Here is a 20,994-nt window from a genome sequence, read left to right as displayed (position 1 = left end):
TAGGCAAACATAACTACACATACATAAGTAAATAAATCTTTCATTTGTTGGTTGGTTGGTTGGTTTTTATTTTTCAAGACAGAGTTTCTCTGTATATAGCCCTGGCTGTCCTGGAACTTGCTCTGTAGACCAGGCTGGCCTTGAACTCACAGAGATCCACCTGCCTCTACCTGAGTGCTGGGAGTAAAGGTGCACGCCACCACTGTCCAACTGAGTAAATAAATCTTAAAAACAACAACAACACAGTGTTCAGCCCCCTTTTCTCTCTCCATGCTCTTGTCACAGGAAGCTTTTTGCCATCTATGCTTCGGGAAGCCAGGCTCTCACCACGAGGTCCCTTGATTGTGGACTTTCAAGCCTTCAGTGAGTCACATCAATTCCATATTTATCACTTACCCAGTCTGTTGTAAGTATCTGTTCCCACAGGCAGAAAACAGATTAAGACACTATGTCAGACACTGAGGATACATGTGAACAAGAAAGGAGAGAGGATAGTGGCCAGCTGGAGTGGCAGCATAGCGGTTTCCTATTGGTGCAGTGTGGGAGCCCGTTCTCGGGTTCCTCGTGGCTTTACCCAGCAGGTCCGCATAGAGGATGATTAGGGCCACGGACCTGAGTGCAGGTGTCTGGGATGGTCTGCACTTGGCTGTGCTGGGGGAGGAGGTCTTTTGCTCCACCCCTTGACCTCTCTATAAATACCCTGGGGCAGAGACAGTCGTTCAGGCCCTCTTGAGGCTATCCTTTATTTTCTATCTGCTTTATCTCCACAATCTAAATCCTTCTATCTCATATTTCCTGCTGCTCGCACTCAAGAAAACTCTGGGGAACTGTGGGGTTGGTGGGTAAACGCCCCGCGGTGCAGCTATGTTTGTGATTTCTTTTCTTTCCTCTTTTTGTTGAGCTCTGGCTGTCTTGGAACTCACTATGTAGACCAGGTTGGCCTTGATCTCATAGAGATCCAACTGCCTCTTCATCCCAAATGCTTGGATTAAAGGCATGTGCCACCACACCTGGCTTTGTGTTTTAATTTTGTTAAAGATTTATTTCTGTTTTTAACTATGTGTAGGTGTGTGTGAGTGAAGGTGCTCTTAGAGGTCAGAGGCATTAAATTCCCTGAGTTGAAATTACAGACTGTCGTGAGCTAAGCTCCCTAACATGGATGTTGAGAATTGAACTCCTGTCCTCTGGAAAAGCAGCAAATGCTCTTAACCACGGAGCCATCCCTCCGGCCCTATGTTGTGTTTCCATTTTGTAGCTGTAGGGATTGAATTTTAGGCTTTAAGCATGCTAAGCAACGGCTCTATCTCCATATCTGCAGCAAAGCTTTTTGTTTGTTTTTTTTTTTTTGGAGACAGGGTAGACTTGGCTGGCTTGGGACTCTGTGTAGATTAGGCTGACATAGAACTAATTTGAGTTTGGCTTTTGAGGGTCTTTAGCAAAAGGCATGAGAATCTTTCCTGAACCCGCACATGGTCATTCGTGGTATTGCGTCATTTGGGAGTAATGTACATTTACTGAGAGTGATTCACATTAAAAAGTTCATCCTGAATAGTCCCTATGCAATATGGGAAACATTTTTAGCTGGGCGAGATAGCACACAGATTGTTGCTAGGAATAGTTCAAGGCAAAGGGATTGCTGGCTTTGACTCAACCAGCTTGGACTTCCAACTCTGCTATAACTTAAGGTCTATTCTCAACACAAGCATTATTAAACCACAGTATTCAGTTGGAACCTCCAGCTCACTCCTGCTTGACCCAGAAAGCCCCATTCCTGTCTCTCTCCAAATCTGCCCCTTTCAGAGAATCTCCAATAAAGGGAAGGCACCAAAAAGCTCCACATTCTTAGTGGCCATGGCAGCTCATCCCCTGAAGTTACCAGCAGCTCAAGACCCTGCCTAAAGCATTAAGCTTTTGACCATACTTGTGCACAAACCCAGCTAGTGGTGGACACGTCATCACCCCTTGCCTACAAGTTATATGATTCCCCTGCTTTAGGGAATGCGGCTTCTCCAGTCTTGAACTCTGGGACTGGAGAACCCGACAGTTGCTTTGCTCAAATAAACTATTGTTATGCGTTTTCAATTCAGCTTGATCTGGCTTACTGTGTTGGTGGAGAAGAAGAAAACTATTATCTGGGTACAGAAAACCTATTACACAGTTGCCTAGCATGCTCAAGATCTTGGTTCAGTTCTTGCCTGCAAAGAAAACAGAGGAGGGATGCTGGTCGAGCAGGAGGAGATAATTTAGCTTACCACCTTAATCACTTCTGTTTTACACCCACTGAACTTCATACACTGACCCTTAGTTAGATTCCCGTCCCTTTCAGGATCAGGGATGGTTTTCTGTTTTGTTTTTTGTTCGTTTGCTTGCTTGTTTTTTGAGACAGGGTTTCTCTCTGTGTAGCACCTCTGGCTGTCTTGGATCTATAAACCAGGCTAGCCTTGAATTCACAGAGATCCGCCCGCCTCTGCCTCCTGAGTGCTGGGATTACAGATGTGCACCACCACCACCCGGCAGCCAGGGGCAGTTTACGTCTTTGCCACTGTTTTGTAGGTATGTTAACGGAGCAATTGCTGTTTCTCTCTAATTGTAGTAGAAATGCATGTCTGACTTCCTAATCTCAGGTAGGAAGGTGATAGCTACTGTTAGCCATTTCTATCCTATCCAGGCAAAATGAGGACATCAGATCCCTTGGAGCTGGACATAGAGATGGCTGTGAACTGCCATGTGAGTACTGGGAGTTAAACCTGGGTTCCCTGGAGCAGAAGCCAGTGCTCTTAACTGATGAGCCATCTCTCCAGCCCTTCAGTGCTACACACTATTGTAATCTAGGGCTGGAGAGATGGCTCAGAGGTTAAGAGCCCTGGCTGCTCTTCCAGAGGTCCTGAGTTCAATTCCCTGCAACCACATGGTGGCTCATAACCATCTGTAACGAGATCTGGTGCCCTCTTCTGGCCTGCAGTCATACATGCTGTATACACAATAAATAAATAAATCTTTAAAAAAAAAAAAAAAGAATTAGAGGTGCTGGTGTGGGGTGGGGGTAGGTTGGGGTGGTGTGCGCCTTTAATCCTAGTACTCAGAGACAGGTGGATCTCTGTGAATTCCAGGACAGCCAGAGCTGTTACACAGAGGGACGAACCCTGTATGGGAGAGAAGGGTATTTAGAGGCAAGAGGTCAAAGGAGGTCAACTTGGCTACAGAGACCTTCTCTACAAAGAAATACATTTGTTAGTAAGTGAAGCGAAATTACAGATGAAAGATGAAATAGCACTAAATACAATAATATCTGATGACACTTGGGGCCCCAGGCTATGGAGAGCGAAACGTGACCAAGCCTTAGAACAGAGGTAAATACGTGCTGAAGGCTAGTGTCAGGATGTGGGGGAAGCTCGCTGCATCCCAAATTCAAGTTCTTGCCATGATGGTCACCTGGTTCTTTTCCAGAAATAGCCCATCTCCTGGAAACAGTTTGAGAAGCGAGACAAATTAATGTGGTCTGCGTTTTTGAAACTGGTAGAAAGCCTTGGGATAAAGTAACAGATGGCTTCAGTAAATGGCAGAGGCAAGACCCAAGGCTAGTGTGCCTTTTGCCTCATGGAAGGATGGTTCAAATAGATTTTCCTTTAATTAAATATTTACGTTTTAACCAGAAACAGCAAGTGTGCGTGTAGCCTGGCTTACAATTGTTTTATGCATTTAAGAAACAAAACGAATGTCCATTAAATATTAATCTTACATGGTTGAAGCAGATTGTTCTTTTCCCGATTAAAGTGAAACACAAAGGCCAATAACAGCCAGTAAGGTGCACACAGACGCAGATCTAATAAACAGAGTGGGAAGCCAGGCTCAGCCAAGGACGGCACGTACATCATCCAGACATCAGGTGACGGAGGCTCCATGTATCTGGTGTCCACAGAGAAATACAGTTGAGGATTACAGTCTGACTGACCTTGCCAAGGACAACTTGTTATAGAAAACTACTTAAAGGGTAATGCATTATTGGTTTATCTGAAACCTGGAAACACAGAATGTTCATAGAATGAAACATAGAATGGAAATATAGTGCCTGGCTTGGTGGTGCATGCCCAGTACTTGGGAGGCAGAGGCAAGCAGATCTCTGTGAGTTCAAGGCCAGCCTGGACTACATACAGAGGTCCAGGACAGCCAGAGCTACACAGAGAAACCTGTCTTGAAAAAACAACAACAACAACAACAAAAAAGACTTTTGAGCAAGGTGGCGTAGCAGGTAAGGATTCTAATCACCAAGCTGACCACCCAAGTTCAGTTCCCTGAACCTACACACGGGAGGAGAGAACCTATTCCTACACATGAACACAGGCACACACACAAAAATACATTTTTTTTTCAAAATAACCAACATTGATTTATGAATCAATGTTTATTCAGAGACTAGAATTCTTATGTATAACTCCTTAAAATTTGAGGCCCTGGTACTCATAAAACATTAATCATAGTCTTGTAGCTTAGATAGGTGGATAGGCTTACTGATGAAGGAAAGAAATCATTGGAATTGAGGATGAATCTAACGGGGCACACGTGTCAAGGCCTGGGTTAAACCCCTCGTATCCAAAACAAGAGCCTTAATCTGTTCGTAAATGCGCCCATTATCCCTTGAGTAGCAAAAGAACTGGAGTCTTGTAGAAGAGAGAATGTGTACTTCTGTTCTGTGACTAACAACCATCGAGGAACAGGAAATAAACTGCTTAAGACTGCATCTAGCTATTCGGCCCTGACGGGCCTGATAACTACATCGCTTTGGAAGTCTGCCTGAGCCTACTGAGTGCTAGAATTGACGTGTGTGCCATTGTGCTCAGCCCCGCACCTTTTTGTTATTGGCAATATTTAATTTCAAACTCTAGTATCAGAACCTGTGAAGGTGGCTTGAATATGTTTATGTATTTACTTATATCTTACATATTTATATATTTATGTCTTACATATTTATATATTTTACATGCTTATAAATATACATTTATATTCATTTATAAATTATTTTATTATATATTTATGTTTTGCCCACATGTGTGCCTGGTACCCACAGAGGTCAGAAGAGGGTGTTGGATCCCCTTGGAATTGTCCTGGCTGTAGACCTGGCTGTAGACCAGGCTGGCCTTGAACTCACAGAGGTCTGCCTGCCTCCGCCTCCCCAGTGCTGGAATCAAAGGTGTGTAACCGCCCAGTTGCCCAACAGTCATTTTTGAGACAGCATTTTGTGTAGCTCAAACTGACCTCCTGTATGTTGGGATGACAGGCAAAGTATCACTATTCCTGGCACTGTTGGTCATTTGGTTATTGTTTTTGGAGATGGGGTTTCTCTGTGTAGCCCAGGCTGGCCTTGAACTCAGAGATCCACCTGTCTCTGCCTCCCAAGGCGTGGGCCACCACCACCACCTACTGTCTGGCTCTTGTTCATCATTTCTAATGGCAAGCAGTTTTAGAACAGGTACTTGTAGCTTGAGTTTTCCTGCCTGGCCCACAGTCAGGACAAACCTCTCTCACCTGCCAGTCCCACAGCCGCTCAGACCCAACCAAGTAAACACAGAGACTTATATTGGTTACAAACTGTATGGCCGTGGCAGGCTTCTTGCTAACTGTTCTTACAGCTCAAATTAATCCATTTCTATAAATCTATACCTTGCCACGTGGCTTGTGGCTTACCGGCATCTTCACATGCTGTTTCTCATCTGACTCAGTGTCTCTCTGACTCAGCCTTCCACTTCCAAGCTTTATTCTCCTCCTTGTCCCGCCTATACTTCCTGCCTAGCCAGTGGCCAATCAGTGTTTTATTTATTGCAACACATTTGGCATACAGAACATCCCACAGCAGATACTGATTGAAAACTAGTACCTATCCAAAAGCATGCTGAATATTATTGAAAATTTCCAGAGGAATAAAAGAGGAGGTATATCTACACAATGTCTAATGCCCTTGTGACTTTTTGGGGGGTGGGGACAGACAGGGAGGGTCTCGCTATATCATCCAGGATACCAGGAACTCTTGTTCCTCCTTGCCTCCGCCTCCTGAGTGCTGGGAACACAGACGTGTGCCACCACATCCAACTTAGAGTTCTTAGTTAAGGATTTTTAGGGGTGTTTGCTCAGCTTGCACTCAGGGATGAGTTTAATCTCCAACACTACCCCTCCAATAATCAAAACAAAGAGCGAGCACCAAAACAAAAAAACAAAATGGATCTTTGTTCGTACTGTTCAGTTGGAAGCTCTGCTTTAGCCTCACCCCTCCCCCTCTCCCCAAATTCCAAACCCCATCCTACAGGGTATTTAAACTGCCTGCCAGAGGAAGGCCACATGATTTCTGTCCCTTTCCCCTCCCTGTCTCACTCTGGGGGCTGGAAAAGGCCACCTGGGACTGTCTTTGCCAAAAAACCTGTTCTTTTATTTTTCATTCAGTTTGATTTGCCTTACTGTGTCTGGAGAGAATATTGGGGTACAGAAACCTTCACTGACCTTCAAACTGAGAACTGAAGTACCAAGGCACCTTCCCTACTGCCGAATATGCATGCTAATGAAGACCAGTCCTTTCATGACACCGGCTTTATTATAGTCTCATTTCCAGTTTCACTCTAACCCAGGCTGGGCTTGAACTCGGGGAGACCTTCCACCTCAGCCTTCAGAGCGGTGACATTACAGTTGTGAACTACTATGGCTAGCTGTATTGAGATTTTTATTTTATTTTGGTTTTTCGAGACAGGGTTTCTGTGTGTAGCTTTGCGCCTTTCCTGGATCTCACTCTGTAGACCAGGCTGGCCTTGAACTCACAAAGATCCGCCTGCCTCTGCCTCCCAAGTGCTGGGATTAAAGGCGTGCGCCACATTTTTTTAGTCACAGATATTCCTCCTCATTCAACTGTGGACTTTCTATAAAATAATGGAAATACCATTTGCAGTAATTTGAATGAGACATCTCCATGAATTTCAAGCATTTGAATACTTGGACACCAGTTGGTGGCCTTTGGGGGAGGATTAGAAGGTGTGGCCTTGCTGGAGGAAGTATGTCACTGGGAGTGAGCTTTGAGGTTTCAAAAGACGGGAGCCATTTTGAGTGCACTGTTTCCTATTGCAGTTGAAGATGTGAGCTCAGCTGGTTCTGCTGTCATGCCTGCTTACTGCCACATTTCCGAGCTATGATGGTGATGGACTCTTACCCTCCGGAACTGTAAGCTCAAATTTAACCCTTCTTTCTATGAGTTACCTTGGTCATAGTGTTTTGTCACAACAGAAGAGTAACTAAAGGCACCTTTTAATTTTTAAAAAAATTTCATTTATGTATGAGTGTTTTGCCTGCATGTATGTATGTGCACAGCAGGCATTCCTGGTGCCTGTGGAGGCCAGAAGAGGGCATCAAATGCTCTGGAACTGGAGTTACAGATGAGTGTAAGACACTATGTGGGTGCTGGGAACTGAACGCAGGTTATCTGCAATAGCTGCTGATGTGTCTCTAACAAAACTCCTTTGTGAGATTTTTGTGTATGATCATTTCACTTGCACGAATGTCTTCTGCACTCTGGTCATGCACTGCCTAACGATGCCAGCAGAGGGCACTGGTTCTTCTAGAACTGAATGAACTACAGATGGCCGTTAGATGCCATGGGTGCTGGGAATTGAACCCGGGTACTCTGGAAGACTAACCAGTGCTCTTAACCGCTAAGCCATTTCTCCAGTCCTCCAGTACCTCCGTCCCCACCAAGATCTCACTGTATAGTACGTAAAGTCATGACTTTACATGTCAGGCTTGGCAACAGGCATCTTTACCTCCTTGAGTCATCTCGAAGTTCATCTCACAATATATATATTATTTATTTATTATGTATATAATGTTCTGCCTGTATGTCTGTCTGTAGGCCAGAAGAGGGCACCAGATCTCATTACTTACGGTTCTGAGCCATCATGTGGTTGCTGGGAATTGAACTCAGATCCTCTGGAAGAGCAGCCAGTGCTCTTAACCTCTGAGCCATCTCTCCAACCTGCCACAATATATTTTTAACAAAATTAATGTCCTGGGAATATTCTTTTGCTTTTTGAAACAGGGTCTCATTTGCCCAGAGTTGCCCTGAATTCCTTATCTCTGGCTTCCACCTCTTAGGTGATGAGATTACAGGTAGAAGCTACCACACTTGGGTTTTTGTTTATTTGTTTTGATTTTCAAGACAGGGTTTCTATGTGTAACAGCCCTGGCTGCCCTGGAACTCTCTTTGTAGTCCAGAGTGGCTTTGAACTCACAGAGATCTGCCTGCCTCCACCTCTGAGTGCTGAGATTAAAGGCATGCGCCATCACTGCCCATCAGGTTGTTTTGAGGGAGAGTCTCCTGTAACCCAAGCTGGCCTCAAACTGGTTATGTAGTTAAGGATGACACTGAAGTCCTCCTGATCCTCCAGCCCCAGCCTAACACGTGTTAGTAATACAGGTGTGCAAAGTCCTGAGTGAAAATCAATTGTTTGACATACCATTGACCGGTGTCTCAGGTCCACACGAGTAGGCAAATGTTAACAGCATGTGCAGACAATGTCCATCAGAGCTTGCTTTATTTTTTTCCTTTTTAACTTTTTTCAATACAGAGTTCCTCTCTGTGGAGCCCCGGCTGTCCTGAAACTCCCTCTGTAGACCGGAAGTTGGCCTGCCTCTGGCTTTCTCGCCACTGGACATCAACAGCCGGAAGGCTGCCCCTACAGAGAGTGCTCCAACTGAGATTAGCTACTGTCTCCTCATGCATCCGCATATACAAACCACAGTGAGCTTTGAGGGACAGGAGGAGGCTGCATCTTCTCAATCATACATACATGCAGACCACCTGATCCTAGCTGTTCTGGGATCTGTCCTTTCCTTGTGTCTGTCCTCTCCTCACTTCCTTGCCATCCCAGCTAGGTCAGTCCCTGAAGCCATGCAGGATGAGGCAGATCACAATCAGACTGGCTCACTAATACACTTGCTAAGTAGGCCAAGATGACCCACAGTTCTGATGCTCCGGCTACCCCCTCCTGAGTGTTGCGGACTCACAGGCACGTGCCACCCCCATGCTCCATGTATGTAGTATTGGGGAAGAAACCCAGGGTTTCATGCATCCCACTCCTATGATTCTAATGGAAAAGGTGTCATACCATTGTAACCCTTGTACGCCAAGAGGCTAAGGCATAAGGATTACCCAGAGTTCAGGACAAAAATGGGCTAAATACTGAATTCCAGGTCGTTCTGACTTCGAATATGAGACCATGTCTACAACACCTCCCCGCAAGCACACACCTTATCATATACACTCCTCTCATCATTACTGTCTTTCACTTAAAAGGGATCTCTTAAAAAGACACTTTTTAAAAAGGTCTCAGTTACATTTACTTAGGATAGTACAATAATCATCTCAGAAGTCTTTCTCTTCATCAGAGCCTTTGGTTTCTGAGCTGGAACATGGATGGTCAGGGACTCCGGTGGTTGGCGTCTTCCTTCTGACTGATAATCACCTGAAACTTTGACTTAGTCTGTACTTCATCAACAATATGATTCTCCTGTTGTCGTGCATTCTGAAGTTCTTCTTTTGAAGAAAACTGAACCCAACCCCTGCCTCTGTGAAAGCCAGTCTCTCCGTCAAAAGGCATATTACACCTTTTTATATGGCCAAATTGAGCAAAGTGTTCTCTCAGCTCACTCGCTGTCGCGGCCCAGGGAATTTTTCTGATAAAAGCAACCTGCTGACCAGCACTCATCTGCAGCACCACTGCCTGACTCACAGCGGAGACTGCCACGCTGAAAACTAAAAACACTCTCAAGAGACAGTTATGGAGCTGGTCTGTTTGAGGAGCCCCTGGCAGTGGGATCAATATCTATGCCTGGTGCATGAGCTGCCTTTCTGGAGCCCATTACCTATGGTGGGATGTCTTGGTCAGCCTTGATGCAGGGGGAGGGGCTTGGTTTTGCCTTAACTGAATGTACAAGGCTTTGCTGACCCTTACCCTTTTGAAGGAGGGGATGGGGAGTGAGTCGAGGGGGGAAGGCTAGGGGAGAGCAGAAGGAGGGATGAGAGGGGAATCTGTGGATGATATATAAAATGAATAAAATAATTTCTTAAAAAAAAAAATACACTTTCAAAAGCTGGGTGGTGGTGGTGCACACCTCTAATCCCAGCACTTGGGAGGCAGAGTCAGGAGGATTTTTGTGAGTTTGAGGCCAGCCTGATCTACAAAAGTGAGTTCCAGGACAGCCTGGACTGTTACACATAGAAATCCTACCTCAACACCCCTCCCCGCAAAAAAATAAACACTTTCAAGAACCAGGTATGGTGGAGCACACTTTAATCCCAACATTTGGGGAGGCAGAGGCAGGTGGATCTCTGTGAATTCAAGGCCAGCCTGGTCTACAGAACGAGCTCCAGGACAGCGAAGGCTATACAGAGAAACCCTGTCTCGAAAACGAAAATGCCCCAAACACTCTTAATATCTTGGTAATGTTACATTTTATTAAATTCAAGTTAAAAAAAAAACCCACATGGACTCTATATAACTATGTATCAATCAATAATGTGACTGTGGATAGGTTAAAAATACCCTTGGCTGGGAGGTGGTGGCTCATGCCCTTAACCCCAGCACTTGGCAGCCCGATCTCTCTAAGTTCAAAACCAGCCTGGTCTACAGAGGGAGTTTCAGGACAGCCAAGGTTACACAGAGAAATTCTGTCTTGGGGGGGGGGGGGAACGGAACCTTAGAGAGATGGCTCAGCAGTTTGCTGCTTTTCTAGAGCAGGGTTCATAACCACCTATAACTCTAGTTCCAGGGGATCCAACACCTACTTCTGGCCTTTGTAGGCCCCAGAATGTTATGGGTTGCAGAGACATGCATACAGGCAAATCACCTATACACATAAAATATAAAATAACACACACTACCACCACGCACGCACACGCACAGAGAAACATCAATTATAAACAAAAAGTGGCTTGAAAGAATCTGGGGTCCTTTAAGGCATCTCTTATAAAAGCCATGTGGAATGGAGTCTATTTAGCTTAGACAATTGGTTAACATTGCATTTTACATTATCATATGCACCTATACTGAATATTTGACCATTATTCTACCAAAATCAAAGCAAAACAAAATGAAACAAAATACAAATGTAACTTTTTATGAAAGTAAGGCATCCTTCTAGTTAATTACCTCAGATAAATTCTGACGTCCCCCTGCCCAAGACAGGGTCTCTAAATAGCCCAGGCTGTTCTGGTAGTCACCATGTAGACTGGATTGGCTGCGAACTCAGAAGAGATCTGCCTGTTTCTGGCTCCCAAGTGCTGGATCAAAGGCATGTATGTGTCCAAACCCACCATAAGTTTGCTTTCTCTAGTGTAAAGTGACTCACAGAACGTCACCTAGCCCTCTCTGCCTTCTTAGTGTTTCTCAAACTGAGCACACTGGCATATGGGCCTTACTAACTCCTTGTTGGGGCTGTCTTACAAAACAGGATGTTGAGCGACACCCTTAGCTCTACCAATCAGATGTCAGCAGCAAGAAAAGTTTAAAACTGTTAATATTGCTGGGTGGTTATGGTGCACACCTTTAATCCCAGAGCTCAGGAGGCAGAGCCAGGAGGATCTCTGTGAGTTCAGGGCCAGCCTGGTGTACAGAGCGAGATCCAGGACAGGCACCAAAACTACACAGAGAAACCCTGTCTCGAAAAACAAACAAAAAATTCCTGATGTATGGTAAATCCTATTTCCTGTCTTTTGAAGTCCTGAGCATCCATCCACCAAAATTCTGAAGGAAGTACACAGATTAATTAAAAAAATATTTTTAATTAATGACTTAACTTAAGGCATCAATCATACTGACAATCTACTGGCTCGTTACTAAACTGTACATTTGAAGTCCACTGCTTTTTTTTAAAAAACTCTCAAAATTAAAATAGAAGTACTCAGGGCAAGTAAAACAACGGAGTGCAGTAACAGCACTGAAAGACTAGTAATCTATGTAAACGCTAATAAGCACAATGCTAGTTCATATCGGATCTCCTAGTTGTGGGTTTTAGATACAGTGTCTTTTGGATGAATTGAATGGTTTCTGAGACTATTTCATTATGTAGTTCAGCCTGGTCTACCAACTCAAAATCTTGGGATTTCTGGAATGTGCCATCAGGCCCAGAATAGGAATTAACTTCTTAACAAATGCATTTGAAGACTGAAAATATTTAGTTAAAAAAAGTTGCAAATATTAAGCAGCATGCTGTTTTATGATTTGTACCAAAACTAAAAACGAACTATAAAACTAACAATAACTCTATAAATAAAAGCAAATTTTCTACATATTTCAATAAAAGACATTTAGTAATTAAATGTTACTGTCAATTAAACTGATGAACTTTATTGGGGTTAAAACTATAACAAAGTTCATCCTAAAAGATTTTGCAATGCAAAATTCTTCCACTCAGTGAGTATTTAATTTGAATGCTAGAAATTACAGGCAATTTTGAAAAGCAGACTCACATTCATAAAACTTTATACATCATTTGAACTAACATATGTTTATACTACTAAAAGCAAACATGCATTGCCTTCACACATTCCTGTATCATGATTTTTATATAGTACATTATATAACACCACTCCTCATCACCAAATGCATTTTATCATACACTTGATCCATTCTCCTTGGATTTCTGATCTCTGTCTTCATTTTTTATGTTATCCTATAAAATAAGAACAAAGTATAATGTTATTAGTCTCTGATTACTCTGAAGTTAGCTTAAAATAGTAGTTACTGAGTGGTAAATATCAACAAATTAATTTTAATACATGGCTGCCCAATTTTTCTTTAATTTTAGTGGTATGGAACAGTCAACTCAGGAGTTGGCCACTAGGCAACTACCAAACTAGCCAAATATTTGGTCTAGTAAATATATACACAAAGTAAAAATATACACATAAATCATTTTCCTCCAAAACTGTGTTAATTTTGGAAGAAAATAGTTACTTGGGAATTACTTTTGAAAAGTTTCTGGAAGGCTGGAATCCTGGGAATATTGTAACTACTTGTTTCTAGGAAAAACTATAAAGACTGTAACATTAAATTACATTGAAGATGCCAGGAAGCGATTTAAAGTTTAAATAAACCATGAAAACATAGAAAAGACAAAGTTTCTAACCTTTTTGAGGACAGTGTGGATATCATCCATAACTGTGGATAGGTTTCTGAGTGTTTTATTCAATTGGTTTTCAAACTGCAAATTCATGTTTTCTGAAACCTTCAAGTTTTCTTGTAACTGACCAAGGTCTTTTTTGACCTCTCTGAGTTCACCAGAGAGGCTTTTGTTAGAATTTTCCAAGTTTAATATAGTTTTTCCATCTTCATCTGTTAAAAAAAATTTCAAAATGTACCATTTTGATTCACATGGTAGAAAAGAAAACCCACTCTCACAAATTGTCCTATGACCTCCATATGTGTGCTGTGGCATATATGCCTGCCCACATACATATATACATACATACATACACACACACACATTCATACATACATGTAATAGAAAATGAAGTTTGAGCTATATAAACTCAAAAGCAGGTAGACCTGGTGATAAAGGCCTGTAATTCTAGCTATTCAGGGGCCTAAGGCAAGAAGATCCTTGGCCAATGAGTGTGTTTAAAGCTCAGTTTGGGCAACTTCTTTTAACTATGTTTCAAAGTCAAAATACAAATAAAGACTTAGAATACAGCTCACAGCAGCAATCACTCAAATTGCATGAGGCCTTGATTCAATACTGCAATAAACAAACAAAGAGCAACCTCCACAATCCCAAAACTTCTGTGAAATGTTTAAAGTTAAATCAGTTTCACTAGTTCTAAAGTACCACATCAACTGAGTGTGCTGGCACACAGCTGTAATATCAAGTCCTAGTGAGGCTGAGAAAGGGACTGCTGGGAGTCGGAGGCCAACACCGGCTACACAGTAAGTTTTGTAACACACTAGGCTACAAAGTGAGACCTTGTCTCAAAAAAAGAGAAAGAAGAAAGAAACTATCAACAGTTTTAAATAGTGTTACTTCTAATTTCAGGTTTCTTTTTGTTTTGAGACAGAGTCTCACTGTGTAGCTGGTCTGGCTGGCCTGAAATTTGTTATATAGACTATTTCTCCAACTCACAGAAATCCACCTGCCACTCTGTGCCTGGCACAAGTTCCATTTTTGATGACTATTTAGAGAAAATAGAAAATAGTAAAAATTATGTGGTTCTAGAAGAGGTTAGAAAAGATCGAAAGGTTGGGTATGTGTCTCAGGCCTGTAACTCCAGTACTTGGGAGGCCACACAGTAAAAGCCTGTCTCAACATCTCACACACAAGTGGATTCTTACAAAGCTAAGTAGCAAAATAATGAAAAATAAAGCCAGGCGCTGACAAGATGGCTCAGCAGTAAGAGGACATGCTGCTCTTGTAGAGGACTAGAGCTACTAGCATCCACATTGAGATGGCTCAAAACTGCCGGAAACTCCAGCTCCAAGGGATCGGGATCTGACGCCCCTACCTTGGGGGGTGGGTATACACACACACACACACACACACACACACACACACACACACACACACACACACACACACACTTAAACATTAACAGTGAAGTTCTGTATATTGTCTAGACAAACTGACAGGGTATGGCTTATCTGTGCGTATACACTGTGCCACCAGCACAGCCAACATCCTCACCTGTTTTTTCTTCTAATAACTGGAGCTTCTGTTCTACCTCAGCTCTGACTTTTTCACTCTTTTCCAATTTTTGTAAGAGACTTCCAACATCCACCATTGCACCATTGTACACAATAAGTCCTACATTTTCTTCTCCATCTTTTGATTCCTGTTTTACTGTCGGTGTTGGAAGTAATAATCTGTTTCCTAGAATATAAAACATTTTTCTATAGCAACTTATGGAGAATATGGTTACAAAGACAGACGAGGAGCAAGATCTGGCCAGTGTCTAGTGTCTGCCTCTCATTTCAGCACTCGGGAGGCTAAGGCAGGGGAATCCTAAACTCAAGGCCAGCAGGGCTCTAGAGACAAAACAGAACAGAAGACCCCACATCTTAAGGTATCCAACCTAGCATGTCTTCCTGCAATGATTCTGACTCTTCCTGGTTTTCTTCATCTTTCGAGGTGTCTGTTAGTTTCCGATAAAAGCATGATTCTCGGAGTACTACTTTATTGAGAAGTTTCTTTACCTGTTACACAAGCAAATAAACAAAAAGATGAAAATTCAATAATTTTACCCATTACACAAGCAAGTAAACAAAAAAATAAGATGAAAATACTCTATTTCCCTGCAGTATGAGCTAGAGCCTCATTCAGACTTGGGGAACGGCTGTTACTGAGTTAGATCTCCAGGCTGAAGTCCATTTCTTTTTTCTGTTCTTGTAGCCCTGCCTGCCTGGCTCTGCCTCTGGAGTGGTAGGATTACGAGTGTGTGCCACCATACATACCAGCTGTGGACATTTCCTGCCTGCGTGTATGTGCAGCCACATGTGTTTCAGGTGCCCAAGAAGGCCAGAACAGGGTGTCAGAACTCCTGAACTGGAGGTCCAACAGTTGTGCATCATCTAACGTGGGTGCTGAGAAGAGAACCCAAGATGTCCCCAAGAACAGTGAGTGGTCTTACCCACTGAGTCATCTCTGCAGCCCTGAAGCACATTTCTTGATTCTCCTACAGCTGTGTTGTGATTTTCAAAAATAGTAAGCACCAACTGTGATCATTTTCTAAGCTATTTACTATTACTCAGGTCAGAGTATTTAGACAAGTATTTTCTCTATAAATTGATCATTTAAGTTATTTAAAAAAAACTGTAGTGGTTGGTAGTTTTCATTTTCCTTATATGTGAGTACACGTGCATGTGCATGTAGAAGTCTAGAAGTCAGAGGGCATCTTAGGAATCAACTCTCTGCTTCCACTGCATGGGTCCTCAGGATTCAACTCACATCAGTAGGCTTGGGGACAAGAACCTCGACCCAATGAGCCATTTCATAAGGCCAGTGTTTTGTTTTTGTTTTTTCGAGACAGGGTTTCTCTCTGTATCCCTGGCAGTCCTAGAACTCACTTTGTAGACCAAGTTGGCCTTGAACTCACAGAAATCCACCTGCCTCTGTCTCCCAAGTGCTGGAATTAAAGGCGTACCCCGCCATGACCCACCCAGTGTTTTGTTTTGGTTTTTTTGAAACAGGGTTTCTCCATGTAGTTTTGGTGCCTCTCCTGGATCTCGCTCTGTAGACCAGGCTGGCCTCCCTCGAACTCACAGAGATCCTCCTGCCTCTGCCTCCTGAGTGCTAGGATTAAATGAGTGTGCCACGGCCGCCTTACCAGTGTTTTGTTTTTTTAAGACAAGATCTTGCTATGCAACTCAGGCTGGCCTTGAACTCACAATACTCTTGCCCAAGCCTTCGAAGTATTAATATTACAGGTATGATAGAAACACTAATCCATACTTTAAAGTATAATGATGTTTAATTCCAAATAACAAGAAACACCAGAAAGCCAGGCATGGTGGTATACAACTTTAATCCCAGCACTTGGGAGGTGGAGGCAGGTAGATCTCTGCTAGTTCCAGGACATCCAGAGCTCTATAATCACTCCCCCCCCACACACACACACAAAAAAAAACCCCACTACCAGCAATAGGAAGACTATGTCAATTATGAAACAAATATATGACAGAATATTAAGCAGCTATAAGAACGATGTAAGTATATTTTCTCTTCTTATATGTTTCAAAACTCTAGTCAAGTTGAGCCTTAAACGTGTAGTGATCCTCTTGCCTCAGACACCCAAGCACAAGGTTTTCAGACATGAGTCACTAAACTCCGCTATATTCCATTTTTATGATAGAACCAATGATAAACTGGTGAGTAAAAAAGGGCCCCATCTATATATACAGAACAATTCATCTTCTATAAATATGAGTAACATAAAAAGTTCTACAAATGGGGCTGAAGAGATAAGTTAGCAGTTAAGAATACTGGCTGCTCTTCCAGAGGTCCTGAGTTCAAGTCCCACATGGTAGCTCACAACAATTTGATGCCCTCTTCTGGCATGTAAGCATATATACATTAATAAAAATTATTTTTTAAAAATTTTCTAGAGATGGTTCTCTATTAGTCCTAAAGAAGAGAACTAAGGAAAGAGTGAACAAACTTTGTTCTTAACGGAGAGAAGAGCGTTCTGTATCATGGGAGGAAAAGAAGGAAGAACGAAAGGAGAGAACTCAAAAGTAAAAACTACTTTAAAAAAATGGGTTCAGCCGGGCAGTGGTGGTGCATGCCTTTTTTTTTGTTGTTGTTTTTGTTTTTGTTTTTTCGAGACAGGGTTTCTCTGTGTAGCTTTGCGCCTTTCCTGGAACTCGCTTTGGAGACCAGGCTGGCCTCGAACTCAGAGATCCACCTGCCTCTGCCTCCCAAGTGCTGGGATTAAAGGCGTGCGCCACCACCGCCCGGCGGTGCACGCCTTTAATCCCAGCACTCGGGAGGCAGAGGCAAGCGGATCTCTGTGAGTTCGAGGCCAGCCTTGGCTACAGAGTGAGTTCCAGGAAAGGCGCAAAGCTGCAGAGAGAAACCCTGTCTCGAAAAACAAAACAAACAAACAAACAAAACAAAACAACAACAACAAAAAAATGGGTTCAGGCTGGGCAATGGGTGCAAATGCCTTTAATCCCAGCACTCAAGAGCCAGAGGCAGGAAAGTTCCATGCCAAGGATACACAGAGAGACATGGTCTCAAAAACAAATAAATAGCCGGGCGGTGGTGGGAGTAAAGGCATGCGTCACCACCTGAGATAACTTTTTTAAAAGGCAAATGTGTGTGTGTGTGTGTGTGTGTGTGTGTGTGTGTGTGTGTGTGTGTGTGTCTGTGTGTCTGTCTGTCTAAGCACACAGAGGTCAGAAGTAACCTTTCAGGAGCTGGCTCTCTCCTGTCATTTGGGTCCCAGGAATCAAACTCAGATGATCAGGTTTGGCCACAAGTACCATTACCCACTGAGAGACATCTTGCTGGCCCCAAAGACAGTTTCTTTAAAAAGGATAATATTCTAGCCAGGCAGTGGTGGTGCACACCTTTAATCCCAGCACTCAGGAGGCAGAGGCAGGTGGATCTCTGTGAGTTTGAGGCAGGCTGGTCTACATAGTGAATTCTAGGACAGCCAAGGCTGTTGTTACACAGAGAAACCCTGTCTTGAGGGGGAAAAAAGTTAATGTTCTAGAACGTTTATATTAAAAAGAAAGGTCAAAGGCCAACCTGGTGGCTTGCTCCTGTAAACACAATACTTAAGAGGCTGAGGCAGGATTGCCACAAGGACAAAGCCAGCCTGGGCTACAAAGTGAGACTCTTATTTAAAAAAACCTACAGGAAAAATGGGTAGTATTTACGATATTAGATAAATGAAATGAATTTATTCTACTGTCTTACCTTTTGGAAGGGTAACCTCAAAAAAGTTCCTGAGCTATGGATGTAACTTAGTGGAAGAACACTTGTCTAGTCATGATTGAAGCCCTAGCTTCTAAGTACCACAAGAAAAAATAAGTCATGAAAATTCCTTTTATTTTAAATTCACAAGATCAATTACCTGAGCCCGAGAAAGATGCAATCCAAGAGTGTATAGTATTTCTTCCAAATCCTTTTCAAGAAGGTAACCACAATGGCTTTGATCAAAATAAACAAAGGCCATCAGTAGATCCCTGTTAACTGTGACCATCTGTGTCTTCTCTTTTTCCTAGAATGGTCGATCAGAAGATACAGTATACAGTTTTACTACCATGGAAGAATGAGAAATCAAGGCTCTGTCTATATGAAATCATCTTAAAAAGATCTTTGTCTCATTTTACTAAAATAAGTGACAAACACAAATACCCTAAAATCGGTAAATGTCGGGTAAGGAAATCACTGTTTTCTGAAGAATGTGCTATGGAATAAATGCCTTCTCCCGAGGGAGAAGGAAAGGGAAGAGGAGTGAGCAGCAGCAGTGGCGGCAGCAGACCCAGCCCCGGAACCCACCTTGTCTCTGGAGGGCCTCTCCTTGCAGTAGCGGCTGACGTCTCTCTTGTCATCTCGCTTGCTCATTTCTTCCTCTTCCCTATCTGGAAAACAAAGTAAAGAAGAAAAAACTTACCACACAGACATCTCCAACTATCGTAGAAACCCAGACTACGCTTCCATTACAGAAGTTCTTCAAAGATGAAATGACAGGCATATAAAAATCATGTAGAAATAAAAAATTTTGATGTTATAAGGAAAAGTTAAGAAAAAACAAGAAGAAGCGGGTGGTGCTGACACACGCCTTTAATCTCAGCACTCAGGAAGCAGAGCCAGGAGGAGCTCTGTGAGTTCGAGGCCAGCCTGTTCTACAAAGAAGAGTTCCAAGACAGCTAGGGCTACACAGAGAAACTGTCTCAAAAGAAAAAACAAAACAAAACAAAACCAATAGGAAACATAAATTTCCATATGGTAGTTCATAACTGCCATAACTTTAGTTACAAGATACTTACAATACACAGCCATACATGTAAACAAAATACTCAAACAAATAAAATGAAACTTTACAAAAATTGGAGGAAAGGGAAAGAATGCTTTATTGAATCAAACTGCTGATTTCTCTGTGTAGGAGCTTGTGTGTGCACACGTGTCCTGTGCATGTGGAGGCCAGAGGCTCATGTGAGGCGTCTGGACTGTTCTCCATCTTTCTGAGACAGTGTCTCTCGCTGGTTTGACTAGGCTGGTAATGAGCTCCAGGCATCCAGCTGTCGTCACCCTCCCCAGGGCTACTAGTACAATGCCATGTGAGTACTCAGGGAGTCAGACTCATGGCCTCATGCTTGCCCAGCAAACACGTTAGCAACTGAGCCATCTTCTCAGTCCATCTATAAATACATGCAAAACCTAACACTTCCCCCTTGCTTCTTTGAACCGTTGATGTTCTATAACACAAACTAGCCTCAAACTAGCTCCACCCTTCCCCACTCCCCGTCTCAGTCTCCCTAGTGCTGAGATTCCAAGGTGTGCACCACTACGTGATTAGTGGAGAGAAAGCTCAGTGAGCAAAGCATTTGCTTAACAAGCACAAGAACCCGAGTTGGTCCCCGGGACCAGATAAAGCCAGACGCCATGGCTTGAGTCTACAATCCCATGGTTGCTCTTGTAAGGTGAAGGTGGGGACAGGAGAATCCCCGACAGCTCCTGGCCAGTTAGCTCAGTGTATGCAGTGGCAACTAAAGACTGTCTCGACCCTGGTAAAAGGCAAAGGCCAGAGCCCAGGGTTGTCCTCTGATCACCAGGCTTGCTCCTGTACGCACACATCAGAAGCTCACAGAGTACACAAAAGTCCTAGGAAGCCAGAGCGCTTGTTCAGCAGGCAGAGGGACCTGCCACCAACCGCACCAGACAGAGCTGTTACATGGGGAAAGGGACTTCTGCAAGTTGTCCTCCCACTGAAACACGGGCACACAAACCCACGATGTAATACAAAAGGTGAAGACAAGCTAGGTGTGGTGGCATTTTACAATATGTTTTAAAAATTTAGATAGTCTCATTATGTAGCACAGGTTAGCATTTAATTCACAGCAATTCTGCCACTGCCTTCAAAGTGCTGAGATAACAGGCACATAAATCTTCTAAAAGCTGGTACCTTTAGGGGCGGAGATTTAGCTCAGTGGTAGAGCACTTGCCTAGCAAGCACAAGGCCCTGGGTTCGGTCCTCAGCTCCGAAGGAAAAAACAAAACTAAACAAAAAACTGGTACCTTTAAAATGAAAATCTTACTTTTCTGGTTGGGAATATAACTCAGTGGTAGAATGTTTGCCTATTTATTATATGTAAGGCCTCAGGTTTGACCCCTAGTAACATAACACAAAAGAACATCTTAATTTTTGACCCCCGCCCCAAAAAAATCCCTTTTTCTAGTTCTGGGGATTAAATGGAACCTTTTCCCATGCCTGGCAAACGACCAATTCTGAGATAGGCTTTTATT

At 43.1% G+C, this 20,994-nt stretch overlaps 1 protein-coding gene across 3 annotated transcripts in view; it reads right to left on the bottom strand.

The window, feature by feature from the left end:
* Positions 1 to 11,792: 11,792 nt before the first annotated feature.
* Ccar1 (cell division cycle and apoptosis regulator 1) overlaps positions 11,793 to 20,994 on the bottom strand; it is a 52,027-nt gene continuing 42,825 nt past the window's right edge. For all 3 annotated transcript variants that reach the window (XM_052744858.1, XM_052744857.1, XM_052744856.1), the window contains 6 exons: positions 19,027 to 19,109; positions 18,599 to 18,745; positions 15,095 to 15,215; positions 14,707 to 14,892; positions 13,159 to 13,364; positions 11,793 to 12,702 (listed from right to left, as the gene is read on the bottom strand). In XM_052744858.1, coding sequence (XP_052600818.1) covers positions 12,643 to 12,702; positions 13,159 to 13,364; positions 14,707 to 14,892; positions 15,095 to 15,215; positions 18,599 to 18,745; positions 19,027 to 19,109 — 803 coding nt within the window. In that variant the 3' untranslated portion in view covers positions 11,793 to 12,642. The remainder of the gene's footprint in view (positions 12,703 to 13,158; positions 13,365 to 14,706; positions 14,893 to 15,094; positions 15,216 to 18,598; positions 18,746 to 19,026; positions 19,110 to 20,994) is intronic.

The sequence above is a fragment of the Peromyscus californicus genome, unplaced genomic scaffold, assembly GCF_007827085.1.
Source record: "Peromyscus californicus insignis strain IS unplaced genomic scaffold, ASM782708v3 Scaffold_19__1_contigs__length_69161282, whole genome shotgun sequence".
Taxonomy (NCBI): Eukaryota; Metazoa; Chordata; class Mammalia; order Rodentia; family Cricetidae; genus Peromyscus; species Peromyscus californicus.
This window is presented reverse-complemented; position numbering and strand designations above follow the sequence as displayed.